This window comes from Haemaphysalis longicornis, unplaced genomic scaffold, assembly GCF_048455015.1.
Source record: "Haemaphysalis longicornis isolate Haplotype H1 unplaced genomic scaffold, Haemaphysalis longicornis Haplotype H1 scaffold_1, whole genome shotgun sequence".
Lineage (NCBI taxonomy): Eukaryota > Metazoa > Arthropoda > Arachnida > Ixodida > Ixodidae > Haemaphysalis > Haemaphysalis longicornis.
This window is the reverse complement of record NW_027526203.1, coordinates 410822728-410850449: the sequence shown is the minus strand read 5'-3', so window position 1 is coordinate 410850449 and position 27722 is coordinate 410822728. Positions and strand designations below refer to the sequence as shown.

The 27722-nt window shown below is 44.0% G+C and overlaps 1 protein-coding gene across 1 annotated transcript; it reads right to left on the bottom strand.

Annotated features, from left to right (window-relative positions):
• Window positions 1-44: 44 nt before the first annotated feature.
• Window positions 45-27722, bottom strand: LOC144155493 (type I phosphatidylinositol 4,5-bisphosphate 4-phosphatase-B). Its single transcript, XM_077686978.1, has 8 exons — window positions 27475-27722; window positions 23890-24029; window positions 21513-21619; window positions 19150-19252; window positions 12631-12680; window positions 9769-9859; window positions 3224-3278; window positions 45-2321 (listed from the first exon to the last, which is right to left on the bottom strand). The coding sequence occupies exons 1-8, from the start codon at window positions 27560-27562 to the stop codon at window positions 2233-2235; spliced, it is 723 nt and encodes a 240-aa protein (XP_077543104.1). The 5' UTR covers window positions 27563-27722; the 3' UTR covers window positions 45-2232.

Genomic DNA, 27722 nt, shown 5'->3' with positions numbered 1-27722 from the left:
CACAGGCACACATACAAAAAGGTTATAATTTTAACTGCAGGAGATGCACATCTTTGCATAAATTTATTAAAAATACAACACCAACTCAATACAGTGCAGCCACGGGCTAATTAAAAGCATGTAACACCACTAAGAGACACTATCATACAGTAGTTGCACACAGCAGCATAAAGAGCGAGTTTTAAGAGCATGTTTCCATAATCTGTTACAGGCAGCTTGGGCAATTGTAAACTTTACTAGAGCATAATGTAATATCTTTTCTGTACACTGTGCATTAACCTAACCCTCTACTGGCTATCCTACATAAGGTTTTCCCACCGATTTCATGCACTCAGAATACACACGACCTCAGGTGTTTCTCAAACAGGTACTTCAGGCAGGTCTTGTCCAGAAAAGCATTGAGACACCATTCAGTTCCCAGTCAATAACATGCAACACTCGGATACATACAGTGATCATTTGAAATACAAAATACATTCCTGGCAAGGTCGTCCCTTCCCACTTTCACAACAGTTCCAAGGCCCGTTTTTTTTTTTACATGCAAGACCAAAATGCCCCCTCAGCCCTTTGAAGAAAACCTTACCACAGCATCGAAATGTACAACATTTAGGTCTTCGATGACTTTTATCGAAGTTTCAAGCCACATGCGCTGAAATTCTTGACTACTGACTCAACAGTAATGTTATAGACATGGCCACAGTCATTTTACAAGATGGCTTTCGTGTTTAGTGCCATGCTTGTTGTGTTACTGCATGTGTACCGAAAGAAAGGTTCAGGAGTCATAGCCCGATGGATGGCTAGAGGACGCAAGCGTTGCTATTTTCTGGCTAGAATTCATTTTCCCCACAACTATTGCGAACACTGTGGTACGTAATCTTTGCCACTACCCTAACAAAGTTTTGCGTGACCTAACATTTGCCTCGGTATACTACAGTGATTCCATCTGAAGCACAGGTGACAGCACATGACATGACAAAATTAAAACATGAACCTAAACAAACAAATTTAAAAATTTTAGTTCATAGCAGGAAAGGAGTGGCACTGTTCACGCAGATGTAGGCAGCACTGTCAATGAGCCATGTCATTCATAAAAGTAAATCCAGAAAGTAGCGCTCAGTCGCACGCTCCTGCATTCAACTTTCATTCAATGTTAGCTGTCGAACAAAGCGGTGCTATATGAAACCAGCAACGAAGTACATTAAGGTCATTAATAGGTAACTAACCCTAACTATTTTAATGGTAAATTAGTGTGTCAGCAATAAAAAAAAAGCAATGGGAAAGAAAGTGGCCATGTTCTATGCACCCCCCCTCTCCCCCCATGAAACTGTGTACGACTAACCCTGGTAATGAGGGTAAAAATTGCACCTTTAGACATTTTCTGCACGTAAATGCAGTGACACTAAGCTCAGAAACAACCTGAACGCAAGAGGTTTGGCCCAAGCAAGCATTCTTTTCCTGTTTCACTTCGTCTGACCATGCAGTATTCACATGTGACATCCGGTATGCCAGTGGTGGTGCATGCTGACACGAAGTGAAGGGGATGTTTTTCGAGAACACAGCCGAAAATTCATTTTACAGAGGAAGGATTGTAAAGAGGGCCCAAAGTTTCACAGTTACTTATAACACCTGAACGGCAAGCCTGCTGCCGAACTACTGCAGTTTCACAGCCAAAGAAGAAAAAGAAGGAAACAGCCCCCCTACAAGAGCTGGCCAAAAGTGCACAAAAACAATGTAGGAATGTTGAGAATTGCATAAGTTTCAAAAGTTTCAAAAGTTTCAAAAGTCTCCAGGGCTTAATGACAGTACTGGTTACTAAGAAACAAACTTTGGCCATCTGCTCCCACTTGTGTCCTTAAACTCAGGAGTCCGAGGGGGGAAATGCAGTTTGCTTTTATTTCCCATTCAACAAACAGTCCCCGAATATTCAGCAAAATTTACGTAAGAAAAGCTGTGGACCTCACATGACATGCAATCATAGCTGTTTCGAGGGCGCTTCCGTGAGAACGTAAAAAATCCTAAAGTGCTCACGAGAGAGCTCTCGTACCCCTTCTTCAGAGCCAGGCGTTGCGAATGCATATGTACACAGCTAGAGCACGCACACACAAACTGGCAAAAGGAGTGGTGAGAAACAGATTCTTCTGGCGAGGAGCAAGAGGTATGCCAAATCACCACGTGTAGCTGCATTCAGTGCGAGCCCCCTCCAGCCTTGTCAGCACAGCGGCAGCCCGGGATTTACGCTTGCGGCTCCTCAATGTGCGACACCCTCATGGTGAGGTAGTAGAGGGAACGAAGCAGGAACAGCAGGAATGCAATCAGGCCAGCTGAAAGAAGAATGAAAAAGGGCTGTGCTTGCTTGCTTGCTTAGCTCGGTTTTAGCATTATTCAAAATCAGAATGGAACATGTAGAATTAATGGGTCGTAAACCTATGAGAATCTAAATCCGAAATATTTTAGCAGGTGATGGCTTCGAGATTTTAATGACAGTTTTAGGCACACCCCAAATGACTATGTGACGACACCATTGGCTGCCGGCGAGTTTCGGCACAGTACAAAACACAAAACAAGAATTAAATGCACAAACAAGAATTAATGAAAAGGAACATCAGAAATCGATGTGCAGAAGATAGCTCTGTCGTGCATGTACTGGTAACCATAGAGTTTCACACTAGTATATACTAGAGGGGAATCTGGCGCTGCAATCGTGGGCCGTCGTGGGCGCCGCCATTGCCGCTAGCGATGTTCCTTTTCCAACTTGGCTTGGTTAGCCGCATGGCTTCATTTTTGTCTCGAAGCCAAAATTAACAAAAAAGGGTAATTTTTTTAGGGTAATTCTAAATAATCGCTGGTAAATAAATGTTTTTGGAGCTTCATTGTTATAATAACAAAACAAATTTGAATAACCTTTTACAGTAATATTGTTGCTTTTTTGCAGCCGCAGCCAGAGGCAACTTTCCAGCCCGTTCATGAGCTACGCCAAGGACAAGTGGAACGTGCCTGCCAGGTACATGATGGAAAGCTCGCTGAAGCGCGGCTATATATTAGTATGAAACTCTACGCTGGAAACGGTGATAGTGGGAATCGTGTTCTCACGGTTGCCAAACTCTAACACAAAGGGTGAGTTTTGCACGCATTTTGAGGGGGCAAAACTTGACCTACCCTCTTATTTATATGGCACGTAACTGCTTCTAGGAGAGGGAGCTAATAACGACATCCTGCCACTCACCAGCGTACACCACATAGATGCCCTTCTTTTCCACGGCATACTGGTAGGTCCCAAGCTGGAAAAGAAGAGTTGCTTGCTCAGTTGGTGCTCTCACGGTTTCTCAACACATTGAGGAACAACAGCCACACAGGGAAGAAGCAGCTATAATGAGCCAGCCAACGGACAGTACCCGTAAAGCACATAAGACAATACAGTTTCAGCATGCATCAACGTCTAGATCTGGTCTCCTGGGCAACAGAAGTACCAAATTTTAGGCATGATAACGTTAACGTAGAATTCTTTGCTAAGCAACCAATAAAAATCGTTTTTTCCCGTGGAACTGGAGGCTGCCAGGCCCCTAATCACCCACTGAAAAAACTGCCTGTGCAGAACTGAATGCCCCCCTTTTATTATTGGAAGCATTACAAGGCCACTTCGCAAGGATCTATAATCTGCAGCATGAATCTGCATCTCGGTCTGATAAGCAAAGCCGAACCAGAAACTTTTCATAAGCCTTGGTGACTTCCCGGTTACATATACGCATGGCACATTCGTATATATCTTCCCCACATAATACTACAAATGCATATTTGGCCACTTTCAAACTCACCTTTTTTCATCCTCCCACAATATTTTCTCACAATCAGACACATTTGTTCAGAAATACTGCCATTCCTAACACCAAAAAATGCTACATATTGATGATGATGATGGTTGGATGTTTATGGCGCAAGGCCAACTGGGGCAAATAGCGCCAAAACAATAGTCATATATGTGGGGTGAAACCTTAAACACTAAGAAAAGTCAGCAAAAACAAAAGTAAAATCACAAAACGACAATGAGCATGGCTGGTGTATAGGGCTAGGGAGTGATCACGCATGGTATGAAATGAGGTCTAAAAATTGAACTACTTCTAAATATTTAAAAACGCACTTGATAGAAAACATGGGATCGTCAGAGAGGAAAAACGCTGGGTGTAGTGGGACGTGTATAGTCTGTATAGCTGTGGGAAGTGTTTGCGTCGTGTTGTGCGAAGTGCTTTGCATTGAATGAGTATGTGAACTACGGATAGGGCCTCTCCACACCTGCCACACTGGGGTCTTGAAGACCCCGTGAGGAGATACGAGTGTGTGACATGTGTGTGCCCTATCCGTAGCCTAGCAAGGGCAACTTCTGTGTATCTGTTGTGTGTGTCAGTGGTGTATGGTCCCAAGTGTGGTTTTATAACGTGTAACTTGTTATCTGTTTGTTCACTCCAGTGTGTTTGCCATCTGTTGCGAAGTTGGTGTCTGATGTGTGGCTTCATGTCTGTGTATGGCACTGTTGCTATGTCCATTGTATTCAAGAGTGTAGCTCCAGTGGCCATTCGATCTGCGGTTTCGTTCCCGGCAATTCCAGAGTGCCCTGGAACCCAACAGAAAGTTATTTGAAGGTTTGATGCACATGCAGACATGATAGCCTTAAAAACATGATTGATGACAAAGTTTTTAGAATGCTTTCCTGATGCAAGTGCTTGTACAACGCTAAGAGAGTCCGTGTACACGATGGATTTTAGGATTTGATGTTGGACTATGTGATTTATTACTTAAAATACCGTATGCTTCTGCTGTGAATATACTGCTACAAAGGTTCATTGTTTTACTGACGTGAAAGTTTTGCCCATGCGCAGCACAAGCCACAGCAGTTGCAGTCTTGGACGCATCACTGTAAAACTCTTCACAGCGGTACTTATGCTGCACAAACAAGAAATGCTGCAGAAGCGCAATCCTTGGTGACCTGTTCCTGCTAAACTGCATAAACGACAGGTCACATGACACAGGGCGGAGATGCCATGGTGGAATTGAATCAATGATGGGCGTCTTGTGAATGCCTGAAAACGAGACTTCTAGCTCAGAGGCTTCTTCTCATACTCTTAGAGGAAATGGCATGGAGATTGATGGACAATTTAAAAAGAGTTGCTGTGAGGATGCATCATTAATGGTCAGAGTAAAAGGATGATTTGTCATAGACATGATTTTTGAGGCATATAAAATGTCCATGTACACCCTCTGGTGATCTAGGGACCAATTATTGCATTCTACATACAGACTTTGGACAGGGCTAGTGCGAAAAGCACCACATGCGAGGCGTAGCCCTAAATGCAGCACCGGGTCCAGCATTTTTAGTGCCGTTTTTGTTGCGCACCCATATACAACACTGCCGTAGTCCAAGCGGGATCCCACTAGGGCGCTATAAACCCGCAGAAGGAGTTGCCTGTCTGCAACATACGACTGGTGGGAGAGAACTTTGAGAATATTCATAGTTTTTAGGCATTTGTGCTTAAGATGGTTCAAGTGTGGAACAAATGTTAGCTTGTTATCGAATATTATGCCTAAAAACTTGTGCTCCTTTTTAACAGGAATTGAAACGCCATTCAGAGTAATATCTGGGTCCGGATGGATCCCGCGCTTTTTGGAGAACACAACACAAGAACTTTTTCCTGGATTGAGTTTAAAACCATTCTTGTCTGCCCAGCTGGCAAGTTTTTTAACACCAAGCTGGACCTGATGTTCACAGATTGACATATTACAATATTTAAAAGATATCTGTACGTCGTCTACATACATGGAGTAAGAAATGGTAGGTGGCAATGCCTTACCAAGAGCGTTCATTTTAATTATAAAAAGAGTACAGCTTAGAACTCCACCTTGCGGCACGCCATTTTCTTGCACATGAATCCTTGACAGTGCGTTACCAACTCTCACGCGAAACGTTCTTTGGGACAAATAACTAGCCAGAGTGTTGAGCATATGGCCCGAAACACCGAAAGACTTCAGGTCACTGAGGATCCCGTAGCGCCAAGCGGTGTCGTAGGCATTCTCGAGGTCGAAAAACACAGTTACGCAATACTGTTTATGCACGAAGGCATCCTTAATATACGATTCAAGAGCTACGAGTTGATCATTCGTGGATCGCCCCGCCCTGAAGCCTGCCTGGCAGCTCTCGAGAAGACCGTTGTACTCAAGGAAGTACACGAGCCTGCGATTTATCATCTTCTCGAGAAGCTTGCACAGGCAGCTCGTCAAGGCTATAGGACGGTAACTTCAGGGGGACGACGGGTCGTTTCCCTCCTTCAAGAAAGCCACTACTACAGCCTCCTTCCAAGAGTGTGGGATGTGCCCCGAAAGCCATATTTTATTATATAGATTTAGAAGCGCTTCAAGTGTGTCTGCGTGTAGGTGTTGTATCATTGTATATGTGATGTTGTCTGGGCCTGGAGCTGAGGGTTTGTTTACACGTGCTCAAAGCAGACCTCAGCTCATGCAGTGAAAACTCTGAGTTATAAGATGTTGACCTATTGTTATCTAGTATAGGCTTCTTTTCGGCCGTTTGTTTGTGTTTCATGAAAGTGTTTGTGTAGTGTGCTGAACTGGACACGTGTTGGAAGTGTTGTGCGAGTGTGTCAGCCTGGTCTTCGAGTGTGTCCCCTGTGGTGCTGACCAGGGGCAGGCTGCGTGTGTCTGTTGTCTTTTGAGTTTGCGTATACGTGTCCATACTTTTCGTGTGTCTGTGTAGGAGTTAATTGATGTTATGAATGTACGCCAACTCTCTCGTTTTGCCTCACGGTGCACATGTTTTCCAAACGCCTTGGCCCGTTTGAACAAAATGAGGTTACCCGACGTGGGGTACCGACGTAGGATACCCCACGCCTTGTTCTGGGCCTCTCGCGCTCGCCTACAGGCCTCATTCCACCACGGCCTCCTCTGGTTGCGCGGGGCACCAGAGGCGGTGGGAATGGACTTTTCGGCGGCGGCGAGGATGTGTGCCGTGAGCAATTGGGTAGCTTCTTCAACCTGTAGGTGTCCAATGGATGTGTGGTGTAGTTTGAATGTCTCTGTAAATGTATTCCAGTTAGCTCTTGCTTCATTGAACCTGCTTTGGGAAGATGGACTGCATGGGCCTTTACCTATATATGTTAGTGAGGTGGGGAAGTGGTCACTACCGTATGGGTCAGTGCCCACAACCCACTCGAGAAGAGGAAAGAACTGCGGAGCCAATCGCCAAGTCAAGATATGAGTATGTGTTGTGTCCTATGTTATGGTATGTAGGCTGTTTATTGTTGAAAAGGCATGCTCCTGAAGATGTAAGGAATTTCTCTATCAGGCGACCTCGGGCATCCGTGCGAGAAGAGCCCCAAAGAGAGTTGTGAGCATTAAGGTCGCCTGTCAGGATGTATGGTTTGGGCAGCTGGTCAACCAGCGCCTCGAAGTCAGAGCTTGAAAGTGAAACATCAGGAGGAATGTATATGGAGCATACCGTTATCAACCTATTAAATATTATTGTTCGAATTGCCACAGCCTCAAGGACAGTGTTCAGAGTGAAAGGGTGGCATGCTAAGGATTTCCGGGCTATTATGGCCACACCCCCAGAAGAGTGCGTGCAGCCATCCCTGTCCTTTCTGTATACCAGGTAACTGTTCAAGAAATTTGTTTGTTTAGAATTCAAATGTGTTTCCTGAACACACATTACACTTGGCTGATAAGCATGCAGTATTTCGTATACATCGTCAAGATTATTCAGAAGGCCTCTGCAGTTCCATTGTATTATGTTTTCTCTTCCCATTAGGACGTGTTCGGAGCTACTGGAGTGTGATTATTTATGTAGGGTCTTTCGGGGCTTGGACTCTTGGAAGGGGTTTTCTGGCCTTCTCTACTGACCTGGACGTCGCAGCCCGTTTCTTCCTTTGCAATGAAAGCCGGAAGGGCTCGACATCCATGTCGTCATCTGAAGGCAAGGGGGTGCCCAGCGGACTGGGCCCCCTTGACTTGGTACGCTTTCAGGGGTTCTTTGCCTGCGCCGCGGGCGGGGCAGGCGGTGGAGCTTGGATGGGCGCTGCTGTGGGCCCTCCAGTCTCCATCTCCGTGCCCTCAGGTGTCCCTAGGGCCGGTGAAGAGGAAACAGTGAGAGCGGCAGAGCTCCCAGTGGCGAACGCAATCGCCACATTTGCTGGAGTCGCCACACTGGGCGATTCCTGACACCGGTGGACTACCAAAGGCAGTCCGGCAAGAGACGGGGTCCCCCAGCCTCTACAGGTGTTGTAGAGGCAGCAGGTGGCTGCTCAGCTGGGGGCTGGGACAGCAACACAGCAGCAGCAAGGCTGCACTGTGTCTCTGTGCTGACCAAACGCCGCCCCAGCCCCCAGCGGGCAGCGTCTGCCTAAGATGCAGCCGAAAGCAGCTTGTGCTTTTGGCGTGCCTCAGCAAAGGTGATGTTTTCTGTTACTTTCATTTGTAGAATTTCTTTTTCTGCTTTGAATTTTGGGCAGGTTCGTGAATAAGCAGCGTGTGGGCCACTGCAATTCGGGCATTTCACTGTGCTGTTTCGACAGTCATCCGACGAATGGTCAGACTCTGAACATTTAGGACAAGTCAGCTTTCCTCGACATGATAGACTTCCATGGCCGTATCGTTGGCATTTAAAGCATCGCCTGGGATTAGGGACACATGGTCGTACATTGCAGCTTAGGAAGCCCACTTTGACCTTTTCGGGTGGGGTTGTGAAATCAAATGTTAGGACAAGATGCTTTGTTGGGATTTCTTCATTTGCTCTACGGATTACAATTCGTTTGACAGAAGTTACTCCTTGAGGTTGAAGCGCCTGAAGAAGTTCCACCTCTGTCTCAGACTGTAATTCCTTTTCTGAGATTACACTTAGAGGAGTTGAGGGTTCTATGTGGAGTCACAGTAACAGACAGGTCAGCCAACGTGGTCTGTTTCAGGAGGTTTTCGCTTTGATTTTTTCTTTTTACTTGAACAAGTAGGTCACCGGATGAAAGCTTCTTAGCATCATAGTCTGAGCCGACAACAGGCTCAATGCATTTGGCCAAAAGAATGACTGACTTCTTGCCAACAGGGGTGTCCCCTGTGGAATGAACTACAAGATGTTTATAGAAATGTTCTGCCTTCTCTTTAGCAAGTACTTCGGTGCGGCCTCTTTTGGGAGGCCGATCATTGGAGGGGGGGGTTTGAGAAAATACCATACAGCATGTATAAAAGCAGGGAGACGGGGGTACTTTCTCCTTTGACGTTACCCTGGTAGTCAAAGAGGTCCCGGAGCTCCCTGCCTGGTAGACAGGCAGGGAGCCCATCGGCCGGAGCTTGACCAAGGCTCCGACGGCCACCGTTAGAGGTTTCTACCCTTCACCTTAAAAACACATCACCACGGTAGGTCACAGTTTATGTTGGGGGGCTCGGGGTCCGCGGTATTGCCAGTACAGTCACCAAGATTACTCAAGGTGCCCCGTGCGGGGAAATGCTACATATTCCCCCACACATCTTGTGCAATGCATGCATAGGCATACACAGAAATAAAGAGGCTTGTCTGCTTCCCCCCCCCCCTCCCCCCCCCCCACCCCCCCCCCTTTATTTTAGTGGATGTTTCACCCCTGCACTGCGAGCCACGAGTTAACTCTGTCTTGCCGTGACCAATTCAGCACATAAGATTTCGATGCACACTGCAACGGTTCCTAATAAAAATCTGAATGATTCCACAAAAGAAACAGAACAGAAGTCTGTTGTAGCACTCACAGTGATGCCAATTGTGATGGCCAGAATCAGAATAGCCAAGAAGAGTGACAAGTATCCTCTGGCACGTGCAAACTGGGGTCCCACAGATGACCTGTCAGAACAGAACGAGTATTGATGAAAATGAATACATGCAGTTCCACATATCCCACCAAATAAATCATGCACCGTTTTTCAAAAGACAGGTGGTGGCGTTCTTGGACTCTACTCCTGATCCCAACACGCTGACCTTTGAACTTCACTATAACAATGTCTCATGCCCCAAAGAACTATCCCGAAGAAATTCCAATGAACTTACTACAGTGGAACCTCAGACAAATTCTCGGTTCATATGCTCATGGTTGAGAATGCTGAAAATGCTTCGCAGAGTCTTGCCTTTGTTATTTGTTTAACTAAGTTGGTTTGCAATCAATTAACATGATTCCCTGATAAGTACGCTTGACATGTTGCTGAGATTAGGTCGGAGGATATATGTTTTGGGACCAACAGAGTGGTAACGTACAAGCAGGCCGGGCCTGTTTGTATGTTACAATTCGCAAAATGATGCTTGAAAAATTATGCCAAGAAAGCCCAGCTTGCACTTTAGGAACAAAAGGAAGAGAGAAGTAAAGAGGAAAAAAAGGAAAAAAAAAAAAGAAAAGAAAAAGCAGCCTCAAGCTTAGACATTCAGCTTTGATGTGTCCTAAGGCTGTGAAAAACAGCTCAAGCCTTGCAAGGCTGGACCTACTGCTGATTTTTTTTTTTTTTTTTCTAACGGCTCCTGATTAGTATACAATTCCCTGGATATTGGTGTCCTCTTATCCCTGGGTACTGAGAGCACAGGCGCATAAAAAGTGGTATTAAGGGCCAACTGCAGTGAAATTTCACCACTGCCAAATTTATTCGGAATGTGGAATAGGTACCCCCACAACAACCGAGACATGACTGCTAGCCCCGTGAAAAATGTCTAAAATAGCTTCGTAGCAGATGACATTACACCTGCCGCCGAATCGTGCAAACAGCGACAAAGCACGAGCGACATCCCTGCTTGACCGGTCTGCTAGCCAACCAGGCAGCTGAGAACCACTGAAGCTCTGCTCGGCGCACTTCTGACATCACAAGCCTTACCGGCTGCAATGCCACTCCCATGTGGCTGTAATTGCTGCACTTTATTTCGGTTTCAAAATCGCCTATTTTTGCTGGTCGCCTGTGGTGTGCATGTGCATATTTCAAGTGTCACATTCTCTACTTATGGACTTTTTGGTCAGAGTATGCGAAAATAGGGTTTTCAGGAGGTCGAAATTTGAACTGCAGATGGCCTCACACCACAGCGATTTCACATTTAGCAACAGAGACATGCACACATGCAAGTTTTTATAATAACTTGGGTGCCACATTCTTAAATGCAATTCAAGTTTACAATGTAAGTAATGTAAGTAATGTAAGCAGAACATTTACAATGTAAGTAATGTAAGCAGAAAAGGGCCAAAGCAAGCAGTTAATTTGCCACACATTGAAGAAAAACATTGTTTCAGAATTACGCTGCAATACCACGTTAAAAAATACAAAGCGATAAAAATGTTCACAGCACATGGGCCTTACGTGCAGCGCATGCTGCAAAGACAATGCCATTAAACATGGTAAGAGCACTTGAACGTTTTAACGTGGATACCACCATAAGCTGTACAAGCTACTCCCACAAAATAGCAATGTTATAACCAACCGTAAACTTCTTTTTCGAGGTACAGTCTTTGTCAAAATTTTGTGGGCCACGGCTACCGTGGCCGGCACGCGGCCACGCAGCGGCGCTCCAGCTGCCGCTATCGGCTGGTAGCGCGGCTAAAGAGAGAGAGAAGAACTTTCGCTCTTGCCTTCGTGTGTCCGGCGCGAAGGGCCTGCGCTGAAACGAAGTGCCACGCACTGCTCTTGTTGCGCTAGCCACACAACAAAGGCAAGAGCAAGAGTTCCCCTCGCTCTCTTTAGCCGCGCTACCAGCCGATAGCGGCAGCCGGAGCGCCGCTGCGTGGCCGCGTGCCAGCCACGGTAGCCGTGGCCCACAAAATTTTGACAAAGACTGTACAACCATGCAAGCATTAACAAAGCAAAAAGAGGCTGCAGATACCATTTTTTAACTAGCTGCTGAATGCTCCAATTAAGAGACGCCTTCATGCACAACAAATCTACAGCAACTATCTTGCATTCAGTACTGACACTAAGCACGTGGCACACCACAAAAGCTCAAGTTGTAGATTAATTCTAGTTGCTTTGGATTACCTGGCAAATTTGCACCAAACCAGCTGCAACCCCCAAGTAGGAACACCTTGTACCACAGCCTACTGCAGGCAAGCGACCAGCGACAATAGGCGATCGCAACTTTGGAGGGGTTTCTGACTTTTCACAGTGCAACCTCAAATTACTATTTGTGGTAATAAGCCTCACATTTTGAATGGTCAAATAAATTAATGCTTGCTTACTTACATGCCCACATTCCTCTGCACTAAAGAATTATGGTACAATTAGGAGCTCTTGTTGGTAGCAGCCTATTTGCAGATCTAAACAAAAATGCAACACACCTGTGCCATTTCACAATAGAGATATTATTATTGCAATTACTATCATTATTATGAAAACTCAGTGCTACCACAACGATCTCCGATTATGTAGATCTATTATCTTTACTATGAAAACTCAGTGCTACCACAACGATCTCCAATTATGTAGATCTATTATCTTTACATCCATGTCAAACAAAAAAGTTTACATTTTTAGTTTTCTAGCTGTATTACATTCCAATCCAACCTGCTCTACTAAAACACCCCCACCCCCCCTTCTAGTTCTGTAATCATTCACGTATTACAGAAAAAGTGAAACAAACAGAAAACTTACACTTTCCTGCAGTGCGGGCATCGAGAAAGAGCATTGTTCTGGGTGTTGAACTGAAAAGAGAGTAGTGAAAATATATATTTATACACGTCTGTTCCCCAGCACAATTATGAAGACTCAAAAGATTATGACCCAAACATAATTTAGTTCTAGTCTTCAGCAATTAAAAATGCACAAACAAAGCATGCAGGCAAGCATGCATATACCAAAACGGTACCGACGCTCTGCTTGCACCAAGCAGAGCACATTAGCAAGCTCCCTCATCACTGCCTCCACTTAGCCTCAGAACCTCTTCCGAGTGCCTAGTGAATGAGCCCCAAGGCAATTAGCCACTTGAGCTCACCGCGGGCTACTGAGGCTCATAAAAAACAGAAGGATGCCCAAGTCTAACTGAATCCCTGTGAGTGTGAGTGGGTGGGTTACTAGGTAATGAGAGAACATATCGCAGCTGCGGGTTTATGACACTTTTTTTTTTGCTTCAGTTTTGTGCCTCAGGATTAATGTTGTGCTATATCTGAAACTCTGCTACAATACAATAACGTGACTTGAAAATCTTCAATTCACTGTTTCATAATGCCACAAGTCCAACCATGACTAACAGACAAAGTGTAACAAAGTGTAACAGACAAAGTGTATGACGCTACAAAAGATGGGTTTAGACCATGGTGGTGTGAACGCCACTGACATCCAGAGTGGAATCCAGAAAAAGGATGACAACAGTGTCCGCTACCACCATCTCAGTGAGGCACGTTCGAGAGCTTTGAAACCTTGGAAGCACTTTGGGCTCCCTAACATGAGTAGCAATCACGCTTGTCAGTCTGTATTGTCTGCTTGTTTGTATTGGGAAGGGTGTCAGAACGAAATGTTTTTTGTTCCGGTTTCTGTTTAGTTCCTTAAATGAAAGTTCCTTTCCGGTTCAGCTCCGGAGGAAAAAAAAAAAACCGGAACGGTTCACAACGGTTTGCGTTTGCGCGCAAGAAAAATTGAGATTTATAAAATTATGTTAAAAAAACATTGAGAATTATGAAATTCTGTCAAAAAGATAAGTGATGCTTATAATTGTTTGTAAAAATGTCCGTTAAATAGCTCAACTGCAAATAAAAAAATCAAGGACACTTAAGCACTCCTTGTCGCATACCTTTTGATAGCGCAGTTGCAAATTACGCTCCATGTTTCCACCCTGGTCCACAGAAACTACATTCAGCAGTGCCAACCTGGCACCCAGGTTTGATTGAAATGATGTCGTAGGAATAAAATTTGAGTGCTATCTGTTTTAGGGCGCCCCTTTGGGGTGAAGTATATAACTGTTAGGTGCGAACCTTCAAAGCTTCCAGAAAACCAGCGTGCTGTGCGCGTATGCTCAATTCTCGAGTATGCCGCCTTGGTCTGGGACCTGAACACTAAAATTCTTATAAGTAAATTTGAGGCAATTTAAAACTTGGCTCGCACTTTGTTACTAACCTGTATAGTTGTGATATTACCGTTATAATTTTAAGGGGGGACACTGGCCTTGAGGACATTTTTGTTATTTTTTAACCTATGTGCTTGAGATTTACACATGAAGTGTATTTCAACATCCTGAGCACAAATATGCTGTCAGTTTTCGTCTATGGGGTGTAAGTTTACAGTTGTGCAACATGTTATGTCACTCCATTTCGGGCATTTTTTTTCATTATGTACCTATGAAATACTCAAATAGCTTTTATTCCTTTGTGCTCTAGAAGGACCAGGGAGTGCAACTATACCACTGCAGTAATTTTATCACTGTTTCTGCAAATGCTGTAAAATTCGTAAATGTCAGGTCATCAATTTACAATGTTTTTGTAAAACTAACTGCATAAAATCTTGTGCCAGCAAAAAGAAATTCTGCACTTTTGTGGTTTTATTGCACTGTTCAGTTCACAAGCTTTCGAAAGAAGCAAAAATGATGTAAATCGAACCAGTACATCCCAAGATATTGTACCCGACAGCTGACCATGTGGGAAAAAAATTGGTTCTGAGAAAACAGGGCACGAAGTTTGCAAACATAGGCAAAAATGGTCATTTAGGCGACTTCAAAGGGCGACAGCTTTGTGAATGCTTATGATACAGCTATGATATTTTGCAGGTACATTCTGTGGGACCTGTAGACTGCAAATAAAATTACTACAGAAAATTGATTTTTTGGCAAATTTTCGGTCCTCAAACACTCTGTCCCATGGAACACTCTAAAACTCCTATGTTCAATCTCAAAACAGTTTGTATGAGAGGAGGTAGTAAAGAAAGGCCCAACATAAGTGCCTTAAGCCACCCCCCCACCCCCTCCTGTATACATCTAGACGAAGGAATAACAGCAAATCGGTGAATACTTATGGTGCACATACGCATCGGAAGCGCTTTTTCCAAAAACTATTATGGGGGCACACTGGTCTTAAAACCAGAAGTTATGACCATTTGAATTTTGGTTTCGAAGGTGGGAACCAGAAAAACCGGTTTTGCCTTCCAAGCCCAAACTTCAAACGGTCGTAACTTCTGCTACAGACCAGATAGAATGATACTGTTAGTCTTATTGCACTCCCTGATTTGTGCACAGTTCACTGGTACCTTGTTCAGCTGCATCACTCCAACAGTCTTTTTACAAAAGCTGTCAAAAAATCAAATATAAAAATTCAAATAAATTTGAATGTAGTCATTTTACACAAAAACAAATTTTGCATCTACAATTAGAATGAAAAAATACATATGTCCTCCCATTTTTATCATCATAACTGTAAAAATAAAGTTTTTGATCAAGGACCCATGTGCCCCCTTAAAGATGGGAATGCCCTGTCCGACAATGTTGCTTCCGCCCCTTGTGAAATGTTTTCCGCTGCGCTCTGGCAGCACTTGCGTACAGGTGAAACATGACTTGTAGCTGTTTTCATTGAGTATGCAGCAGTAACCTGCTGTTTTTCGCTGCTAGTCGTGTATGGTGGTGTTCATGCCAAATATTCTATTTTTCTCTTTTTAATTCTTACTTGGTATTTCAGAACATTCGTGTCTATTCATGGATAACATGCCCTTACAACAATGCCGTAGGGCTAATGTGGATATTTTAATAATACGGAACAAGTACGGAAGCAGGCGGCAAGCCTGCCAAAGGAGAGAGGGCACCAGCGAGACGAAAGACGATTTTATACAAGCGAACCGATGACAATCCAACCTCACTGCATGAAAATTGAAATTAAGCCTAAAATTCCCGAAATTGCCACTGAAGCTGAAAACCGAAACAAAATTTTTTCGGTTTCGCTCCCGATCGAAATAATAACGTTACGTTTTTTGTTTTCGTTCCGGCCAAACATATCGTTTTTTCATTTTTTGGTCAGTTCCGGTTTTCATTTCGTTCCAACACTGTGGCGTTGGGCTGGTGAAAACATGTTTCCTGGTTTCACCACTTTGCGCTCGCATCGAAGACTGCTTGCCACAGTGACATCCAATTAAGCAGAAGAAAATGTGGCACGGAAGGAACAAGTCTACAATTTGAAAGCAGCAGCACTAACTAGAAAAGCCTTTCCTAGACCATAGCAGTGACCACCCTGCCATGGAGGAGAGGCTGCAAGAATTTCTTCTGCATTTTTCGTCCGGCACCAAATGCCAAAAGTTGTCAGCGAAATATGAAGAACAGCCTCATGGCATTTATATTCCCCAATATCCCTTTGCTTGGGGTTAAGGGTTACCCTTTAGGTCAGACTGAAAATACGGATGAGACGGTGCTTTTCTTTGAATGCGCCTGAAAAATACGTCATTGACGCTAGTGGCACAAAACAATTTTGTTCCTACTATAAAAAAGGAAAAACGTGAGTGACAACGACATTTTTCTTCACAGCGACGGCAACGAACTGCCACCTTTTGCAATTTTAACAAAGATGATGATGAAAAAGAAGCAAGTTTCCCTTTGCACTTTGCACTGTATAAGCAAGTGACCAGATGCCAGTCTTAGAATTTTGTCTATGCTTGTTTTACATACTTTTAATGGGCCCCAGACAGGCAAAGTAGAACGCTCTCAGGCAGGCCAAGAGTGAATTTGTTGCAATTCATGGAACCATAATTTCCCAACTGTGGTCCCGATATAAACAAGCTCCTCTAGGACTTCATATGAGAAGAGCAAGAGAAGTGGTTAACAACCACAAAGAGCCGACACCAACATGCTAGTAGGGCGATAGCCGATACCAACAAGTAGGGTAATAGCTGCAGTAGTTTTTGTTTTGCAGCGGTAGAAGTTCAATGTGCCATTGACCCGAAGCTGGCTTTGGGAATTTTTTGAGAAAGGGAGAATTTTTTTCGGCAAAATAACTCGACATATATAGCACAAGGAGCTATATATATATCATCTTGGTCAAAATGAAAGATGTCGATTGAACACGCCTGTTTGACCTCTCGTGAAAACACCCTACAGTTGCTCTACATGATGCTCTTCAGCTGCATCATGCAAGGTCAGCACTAAAACTGCAAGTGTAATGGTTCAATATTACTTTACTTATACGATGCTTTCACAGAGCCCTGGGGATGTCCTAAATCGGGACCCCCCCCCACACCATTTCATACACCACTTTTCCCCCCTCCTCTCAACTATCACACCCTTCCAGAACATCAATTTGGGTTAAAATTGTAACATTTCTTTCTTGCTGTTCCTTTCTTGAGATGTAACAACAAATTATACCCCTCACACTATATTCATGGCTGCATTCCTCTCATGCAAATTCACTACGCAAATGCATAGAGCACTTTTCATGCACTATGCAAAGTGGATAGCAGTGTCTAAAATGCACAGGAGATATTTATGCACGTGTGGCTACAATATGAGTGTGCTGAAGCAGTAAAAAAAAAAGTTGTCATTGCATGAATGGGTATGAGTGGATGCAAGCAAATGAGCTATTGCTACTCAGTGAAGTATCCTACCTGTATTATAGGCTGTACGCAGTGACTGCTTTACAAACTCACATGTTCATGCTATTTAGAAAACATCACATGCTTCTAGATAGATGTGCCAGGAAAGTAACACATGTTTGAAGACAAGCTGCACATCCTGAGCATCATCATCATCATCATCAACAGCAGCCCGCTAGGTCCACTGCAGGACGAAGGCCTCCCCATCAACCTCCCACCGCTCCTGTCCTGCAATGTTTATTCTTAGGCTCCAAATTTCCTTATTTCGTCTCTCCATCGGGTTATTGGTCTTCCTCTTCTAGAACCGTCTCTCGGTACCCCCTCTGTTACCCTGGTGGTCCAACGGCTGTCCTTTCGCCTAATTACGCGGCCAGCCCAAGCCTATTTCTTTTTGTTCACTTGAACCAGAGTTACTCAATATATACAGTTGCGGAACTCCGCTTCAGAATCCGGGCAGCGCTAGCCCCCCTGCTCCGTACAAGCTGAGGGGCAAGTCGACGCGCGCGGCACCTAGGAGGTAGAAACTGAACTTCGCTAAGCTATTATTATCCAATTTTTTTTTGTAAAATAAAGCTTGCTTTTTAAATTAAAATACATTAATTACGTGAAATGTACTTCTGTTTTTGCGGCTTTTCTTTATATGACTTATGGCAGCAGCCACAAGCACTTGAGTATACTACTTCAACGCCCTGCCAACAGACGACCAGCTAGTCAACTTGCCCCGTGCTTGTCCCTGCGCAGGGGGGCAACAGAAGACCGGCTTTTGATACATGGGGCCTGTGGGGAGTTTCGCAAATGTACATATCCAGTAACTCTGACTTGAACTACGACATCCTCTTCTACTCTAGTTTGTTCTCTACACCAGAAAGCTCGTTTCCTCTCCTTTAACGTGACTCCTATCATTCTTGTTTCCAAGGCCCATTGAGCCGACCTAAGTTTGCTTTCAAGTTGTTTAGTAAAGTGCCAAGTTTCCACTGCATATGTCATCAATGGCACTACACATTGGTCGTACATTCTTCTTTCGGTGATAGAGGTAGCTTACTTTTGATAATTTGGGAGTGTTTGTCGAGTGCACCCCAGCCCATACCTATTCTGCGCTCGATTTCTTTCTCGTGGTTGGCATCAGCACAGACAACCTGACCAGGGTAGTCAAAATCTTCCACTTATTGTAGCGTCTTGTTACCTTGAAGAATCTCTAAGCATTTTGCACTGTGCTAAATTATGCAGCTTGCAATTTATCCTTGGTAGGATACAAAAAGAAATTACAGAGTAAATTTGCATGAGGCACTAACCCATGGTCAATTGACTTACTAAAGCTCTAACTGGAATATTCCAACATAATAGAGAACATTGTTTGATTAACATTAAATTTACCATTAATTAACAGGCCATTCCATGCTTCCATGTAACAACCAGTCAAGATAATACTATGGTGCCAAAATGACGGTTTGCACTTTATAGATTTTTGCTGAGCAGAGAGGTAACGAAATTTTATGTGACAGCAAGTGCTTTATGCAAAATATAAGAAAGAATAATGATAAACCAGCTAAGAATAATAATAAACCAACCCACAGCTTAGCAAAGCACATTAAGGGCTTCATGAACAGGTGTCCTCACCAGAAAAGTTTGCTGGCAATGAACGCAAGACACTCGGCAAAGGCCAGGCACCGCGGCCGGAGGGATGTTGGTAGTGCTAGGAGCCAAGTTGATGATCCGATGGCTGGAAGATACAACCACACATGAGATACTTATCTGCAGCTTTCATGCGGCCAGCTACTCTTATCATGCTACTTTTTTTCAAAACAGGTACTCAGCCCCTTGAAGTGACACTGAAGCATTTTTGTTGAATTAATTTTTAATTGCATTGCACATTTCGATTCGTGTAATGCTTCATTTCTAGCTTGATGCTATCTCTGTCATCATCAATTTTCCATTTTCACCTAGTTTGCAGTTAATATTGGCTCTGTTCATGCACAGTTCCTATAGGTTAAATGCCCTAAATTCCACTCTACAAACACGACAGCACGTCGTCGCAGTTGATGTTGCCAAATCGGCGAGGAGCATGGTGCGAGATGAACAGCCCTGTTGAAAGCAATTTTTTAATTAGGGCTATGAATTCAAAGAACAAGACATGATCTGTTTGGTTAAACATGATTCATCTGGCGCAGGCCTTCATCGTCTCCAGAATAGTTTATGTGGCTCCCCTTGTGGTCCGGATCGCATCGGAGCATTAAAAGCTAGATGCACTCCTAAAGAAAGGATAAAAGCAAGCCCTTTCATTCCCCTCTATGATTTGCCTCACGGCCTCGGGCCTGCACAACACCATCAGTGAGCTGACTGAGGTCAACCTGACGATGCAGAAAGAGACTCCAGATTCCAGGAAGAGACATGCAAGATGTGGTGGTCATCCCGCCCCCTCTAATTCTTGTCTGACCAGCCCCCATGAATATTACCCCTCAACATTATTAGGGAAGAAGGAAAGCATGGCACCTAAACCCAAAGGGTGCCCAAACTGTTTATTTGTGGTCATTGTAGTCCATGCTAGCTTAATATTGTGGGCGTCATGTGCCCAAAAAGCAGTAGCGCAACTCTAAATACTCTGAGCTTTGCAGTCAGCCTGATGATCCTTTGTATTATATGATCTGACAAACAAACAAACAAAAAATGAAATGAATGAAAAACATGCAGTAACAGTGTGCCTAATTTTCTTTGCAGTTTTTGTTGCCCTTTGACGGGAAAGACTTACTGAAACTTATTTTTGTAGGCATGAGCAAATGGTAATTTTTGCTTTCGAAGTGAATATAATATTTTGCTTCAGAAATTTGAATACAGTTGAAAAAAATAAAAAAAAAACATCACCAGGAGTAGCCACAAATATGCAGTGAGAATTAGACGGGCCACTTATTTTTTTGCCTGCAGCACACGCAACATGTGATGAACTTCATCAACAAATGCAAAACTAATCTACGGATCCAGTTTTGCTCTAGAGAATGGCTTTGCATTTGAAGAAGTGAGCAGTATTTCCCTGCAGGATTTGTTAGCTCCAAATTGACTTTCAATGCACAACACCATCACTGTAATTGTTAGGAGCCACCACCACTGGTATGCCAGCAACAAGGTAGGCCCACACCACGTATGGGTGCAAGAGAGGAAACTGTCAGCACTGGGTACCTTTTGTTATAATGCAATTTTTTTTTTACATATCAGACTCATCCGGATGTGAAATTTTTTAATACTGGAACTGTGATGAAGGCAAATATCAAATGCATTATTTGATCGAATGTTCGCACACTGATTGTTTGCTGTGTTCTGAACATAGGTTTGTGTAACAAATTTAAACGATGCAAATAACTCCCGGTGAATCAACATGGGAAACCCTGAAGCGACATTGTCACAAGAACCATGACTTATACCCCTGCTACAAAGGAGTTTGAGATGGCATTTGACTCAAATCGACTTCGAAATTTCCCATTTGAAATTTCGAAGGCCCTTGACTCTAACGTCATTTGAATGCTATTTCAAACGCCCATGTAGCAGGGGTAATAGTTTTAGCCAAAGTTTAAGACTAGATCGATAAAACTTTCTGCTTGGCCAGTTGGTGCACTCTAATGATGTGCACTGTGGAGTAAAAACAAAGGACAAGGTTGTAGTGTAAAAATGAACACAAAGACTCGCAGGACCTGGTGGGTGCCTTTAGTAGCCAACAGCCTAGTATGCAAGACTGGGTTCTAGGCTAAGCCCCCATGATATATCCGCAAACCTGTGTACAGGAATGAAATGCTCTACCATTCATATGGAAACAGTGTCAACTCGATGGATACGAACTCAGCCACCATTACTGGCAGCAGTCCAGAACCTTTGCATGCATGCAAGCAAGAACACCAGCTGGCCAGCTGTAGATGCCCACAAGGGAGACCGTAAATCTGGTCACAGCACTTTCAAACACCAAACCAACCAAACCTGACACGGCGACAACTCACCAATTGGCCCTCGGGCACCCTATTCGTTGGGATGATATATTGCAGATCAGCAGGCAGTTGCAAGGGCAGCGCACATACTTCTTGCCATTGGGAGCATGCCGAATCGGCTGCAACACAAAATCAACCCGGAATATAGTGCTCAACCTCACAGCTGCTACCAAAGTGACATCATTCAAATGCCCAGGATTTAACCCAAAAGCCACCATTGCAATGGCACCCCTAATGCTACATCACCAAACATCTAACGAGGTTTTTGTTCGCTAGATATAAGATTGCTCGCTATCGTCCCCACTACGGGGCAAAAGCAAGGCAATGACTTCCCCCTGCTCCTTCCTGTCCTTTGTCAAACCAATCCTTCCCTGTCCCCAGAATATTCTTATTGCTGCGCCTCCAAGCTGCTACAGTTCTCTCAGAATTAACAGAGAGCATTTATTATATGCAAGACCACATTTCACGCAGCCATCTTCACTCGCTCGCGGCTTGAGTCATGGTGACAGGGCAATGCTTCCCCACCCTCCGACTATTCTGGCTTCCTTCCCTGGTCTCGTGCAAACAATGTGCGATTCGCACTGGCAATGTATGGCCAACAGTTTCGGTCTTTGGGTGCCCATAGTGCTAATTAACGTTGCCCAACCTTTGCCCCATATGCCCAGCCCAGCCTTACTTCCTCTCCACAATTTGAGCTGGAACGCCTCCCATTGCAGTTTTCAGCCATGCAGAACATTACGTAGCACATTTCTTTCAGTGGCACTTTCGGCTCATCTACGCTTTCTTTCAGTGATTTGTAAGTAACCTTTTCATGGGGTAATTGCACCAGACAGAGGTACTCTTGTACCTCTTCCAGCATCTCTCACTGCCTACACTAAAGGCTATTTCACATTTTAATGTTTAAAGGCTACTGCTGAGCTTTGCATACAAGTTGACATCATTATTTGCAGGCATCTTGTGGATTCACTTAGCAAGAATTGAGACATTATTTTATTGTGTTCCTTGCAAAGCAAGTGTTCTTTCTACATTTGCCAACTGCACCACTTGGCCCTGTCAAGCAGTTTTCATGGCTTGCTTCTAGGGAGGCCTGTCAACATTTTAGAAATAGATAAAAAATTGCACTAGCCTTCAGCACAAAAGGGAAAACGTAATTTCTGAACGTTGGAAATGAACTTGCCACATTTATTCTGTGGCCCAACCCCACACTGTCCTTGGCTCTTGCTCGACATTTGGCTTTGGAAGCCTTGCACATATAAAATTAATTGTAACAACTACACTTGTTTTCTGAATATAAACTTTATATACCTATTTAAGATAGCAATGGCAAAAAAGTTGGTTTTGAAGGACCGAAGTGTTCACTTTTTTTCATTTGGGTGAAAAATTCTCTAATTCTTAAGTTGTTTCTTTTACTTTCCTCAAAAATTAGCACACATTTTTCACCCCAATAAATAAAAATGAATACTTTTGGCCTTCAACACTGTTTTTCTGGCAATCTGCCTCCTTATATTTGTGTTTTGACAATGCAGTGCTACTAAAGTGTCCTATAGCCCTATGGCGTAATGAGGTGTCCCCTTGGTTTCATTTGTGGAGGAATAAGTTGAAAGTGGCCATACAGTTTTCTCCCCCATGGTGTTCTTGAGTAAGTTTTCCCCTGTTGCCAAGCAGACCGAAGCTAACAAGTTCACTGCTTTTTGAAACACCTATTTTATACTACACCTCTGAGCACGTTTCCTGAAATACACGTTTAACACTGGGCAACTGACTCTTGTGCACGGCACAAAACACGCCCCAACCAAAAATAAGCAAGACAGTACACAGCATCGCTAGACAGTGTGAAATTATGCATCAAAATTATGCATGGAACGGAGCATTTAATACGTGGATGCCATCAATAATGGAGAGTTGCAGGAAGGCAGTGGAAAGTCAGCCCCCGGCAGAGGGAGCTGCCAAACGCAGTATCAGATACACGTAATTTAGCACTTTATGAAACAACTGAAGGAGAGTTTCCAATTAAATTGATGAGCAATAAGGTTTGTAAGAAAAAGTAACACTGATGCACCAGTTTACACAAGCCAAAAAAAAAAGCATGCTTCAAAGCTACGGTATTTTGTGCAACAATATAAACTTGCTTTGGCTACACAAGTGTCAGCAATACTGCACACGGATGGCCCTGACGAAATGCAGTTTACGCAGGAACTTATTTGCAAATGCAACAATCAGCTTCTTAAGCACTATTTCAAAGACCCTTCTAGAGGAAAGGAACCTCTGGAGGAACACTGCTACTGCATGACGAAACCATAGCATGAAAAAGTGCATGGTAAACGATGCAAATATTTAAGGTAAAAATGAGGCCATGGTAGACGAAAATGATCGTACGCAGGCACCTTACCGTGGCCTCGTTGCAGTGTGAGCACTTGACCACATGTTGGTCTCGTCGGTTGGTGATGTCTATGACGTTCCCGCAGACTCGACAGGGAACAATGTTCCCTTGGGCAGCATACTGAGGACTGTAGGGTGGTGGCAGCTCATCTGCAAGGATTGCACAGCAAAATCACTAAACACGATGGCACAAGCCGCATATTCCCGACATATATAGAGCTCAAACAATGCCTTTTTCTTGTAGCCCAAATGTAGAGCCTAGTCCTTCTGCCTTGGGCAAACATGCCAGCAGACAAGGCATGTGCTCCGTACCCATTTCGAACCGAGCACTGCTGAGCAGTTAAAGAGCCACCGCCGAGATTAAGAATAAAAACTCATGTTCGGCAGAAATAAGAACTTGACCAATCAGATAGAAGTCATGAAGTCTTAAGCTAGGTGTCTTAAAAAAAAAGAAAGTTGATGTGCCATCTTGACCATGTGAAAGTGGGTGTGCAGGGAGGCTGTTGCAAAATCAATACACCTGCTGATGGGGATATATAGTGCTTTATTGTTTTTGAATAGTGGCAGTGGCAATCAGTTTGTTGTGAAGACCAAACCCAAACAATCTGTACCATGTGGCTGGTTGATTGGGGTCATTGTAGCATGCGAGACTATAGTTGTCCAAAACAAACACTAAAAGCAAACCCTTCTTGTTGTATTCGGCAATGTCAACATTAAAGCGCCTTGTTCCTGTCCCAGCCATGCAAAGTGCCTATGCAGGAAGGTGTCAATTTCTGTTTTTGATTCTTTAGGGGCAATGTACACTGAGAATTGTCATTCAGTCACTGGAGTTTACACTACAGAGATCCATACAGTTGATGGAATTGGCCTCTGGCTCCAACATGAGTTGGTACGTTCACTTAGTACTATATTAGTCACATTGTGAGAGTTTTGGGACTCGGATAAAACGGGAAATCCCAGGGAAAGTGTTGCCCAACGCAGGCATGTGCTGCTCTGTGGACAAGTACCATTGTGCAAATTTTGGGTCCTGCACGAAATGTAAAAAAAAAAAAAAAAAAATAAATAAATAAATAAATAAAAAAAACAGGGATAAGCACTGCCCAAAACACTGCTGCGGGTATGTGCTGCTATGTGGGCAGGCAACTGGAGTATGAGTACTGGAATTTGCACCGAACAAAAAAAATTCCAGGGTTAGGTGTTGGCCTCTGGGGGTATATGCCCCGGCCCTCGTTAGGCTTAACATTCAGTAGCTCTTACATTGAGCCAAGCAACGCCAAACTCCTTGTACATCAAGTTGCAACCTCAAACTGTAACATTAGGCCTTACACCCGAGCGTTGGCAAATACACTACTGTGGGTGTGAACCCTACGAGTTTTTGCTCACACATGGGCGGCAAAAAAAACTCCAACCAACTAGCAGATAACAGCTTCACTATATAAAAAAAAATTAGCCAGCCATCCGTAACTACGAACATAATTCACTCATCACTCACTTCTGTGGCACATACACTTCCTCCTAAAGTAGACACTGCTCCCATAGCAGGAATATATTTCGTGGCATATCACGATGCTCGTTTTAATGAACAAATGTACTGACTTTGTTTGTACATGTACATGTTTGTTTGAAATGTACACGTTTTGTTTCTTACTGTTGCTGTGCAATGTCGCATGTATGGGGTCGATGGCCGCCGTCAGGCAGAGTTAATCTGCCTTTTGCCTCTCCTCCCGAGACATGGTTTGTCTAAATAAATCAACTGAACTGAACTTTGGCTGTACTCAATGGTGCCTATTGCATGCTGTATACAGTGTGGCTGTGCAACATGCTAAAGGGCTTTGAGCACCATTTTAATTAATTTGCAGAAAGTGATAAAGATGATGCAACACTAGAATACGGCTACAATTTCTTATGCATTTTCAAGTTTTGTTATGTGATGAGTGGGCTTAACCTGAACAACAAACAAAAATCTTTTGTACAGCAAAAAATACTTTGACCCATTTACTGAACGAACATTAACTATGAGTATCCTAATTCAAAAGTATAACAAACTAGTAGTACTGAAAGGCAAATTCTGGTCGGCTGGGCAATCAAACTGCCAGGGCCCAGTAAGTATCAGACTGCGTTAAACAGATCCAGAGCGTAGAAACAAGTTGAACCATTTGATAGAGCACAGTTTAGTACAAAAATGTCACTCGCTGCAACAGCAATTGTTTCACAGTGCAAAACATGTCAACGACATAAAAATGGGTATTGGCACACCGTAAAATTTTCCACTTGTGACGTCATCAATCCTAAAAGCTGAATGGAGATGTGCTTAGCTGGTATAAACATTTTTATGAAGAGCACAGTACGGGAAGAACCTTCAAATGCAGATATTTAGCAACTTCTGTTGCACACGCCTTTCGAAAAATGTATACAGACTGCAGCCTGTAAAAATTACCAGACAGGCTGCATCCTCCAATCTGTGCAAGCAGCCAGTCACCCTGTTCCCGTTTCGATTTTGGTGATGTGCTATGTTTTGCCCTGGTGTGTCACAGGAGAGGTATGTCAGCTTTGATAAATTCTAAACAAACAAATCGTCTGTCACTGAGCGAAAGCCAGAAGAGCTATGAAATGCCTCATCTTTAGTTCAAGCAAAAAGTTACTTAGCCTTTAGTGTCATTTTAATGACATCCTTTCAATTCCGAGCGGCACTAATGCAGAACCTTGACCAACACTGGCTTCATGCACATTGACGCGAAAGGAAAAAAAGTTCTTTACACCGTGAAACCTTTTTTTTTTTTTCGCTTTTGGCAGAAGTAGGAATATTGAGCATGCACTACACTGCTCAGTCTGAAACAGTGGGGCACTTCAAGTATCAGCCACGGGCTCACTCACGGCGAACTGGCCGCGAGGCGTCACCATTCGTTGTTAATATTTCTACGGCGAGGGGAGTCCTCGGTGATTCCGCGACTGCAAATCGACGAGCCCAAGTGTCTTTGCTGCCACTGTTGAGGGATAGCTCGCGTTCGAATTGGCACGGCGAGGTGGCGTATAAATTCGGCCGTAAGATAGTAAAATGGGCGATATTGCAGTGAAAGCAGTGCAACACACCCCGGTTATAGTCTAGTCTGTTAACGAAAGCGCCCGACGACAATTGATTGAAGTGACAAAAGGACCGCATGTCATCTCAATGCTACGCCAGGCACGCTTTGCCCACACTGATCGGCATAGCGACAACAGGCGTCTTATGCAAATTTCCGTTAAAGGGCTATCAACCAAACACTACACGCCTCTGTCACTGCCGATCACAGCTGGCTATGAGTATACACGGCTGAGTGAATTTGGACACTGATAACGTCATACCAAGAAAATTTAAGCTGTGTGACGTATGTCGTTTCGAACGCAACCTAGCTGAAACACAAGCTTCGTATATTATCGCATGATCACTACAGTAGAAACCAAAATATTAGCTGAAAACGGCTGGAAACTGCGTAACTACCCTAGAACAAGCATGTCGATGGGTGGCGTCCTAGGAGTCGACAATGCTGGTTAGCTGCTCCAATTGTCCCTACAGCACACAGCGAAAACTCAAGTCTCTTTAATCACTTTTACGTACCCCTGGCCTGGACGTAGTTAGGAAACGACGAGTCTGACTGTTCCTGCAGCAGCGGCGTTCGCTCAGCTGAGTCGTCTTTCAGATCCATTTTCGCGAGACAACAAACATGTGACACCCTTCTTCAGCGAGATTTTGCACCGCTGGACTAGCTGGATTGCTGGAGCGGCTGAAGGGCTGAAGCTCTAGCTGGGGAAACCGCAGCGAGGGGCGCGAGGCGCGAGCGGCTGCTGCCACTGCTGCCACTATCA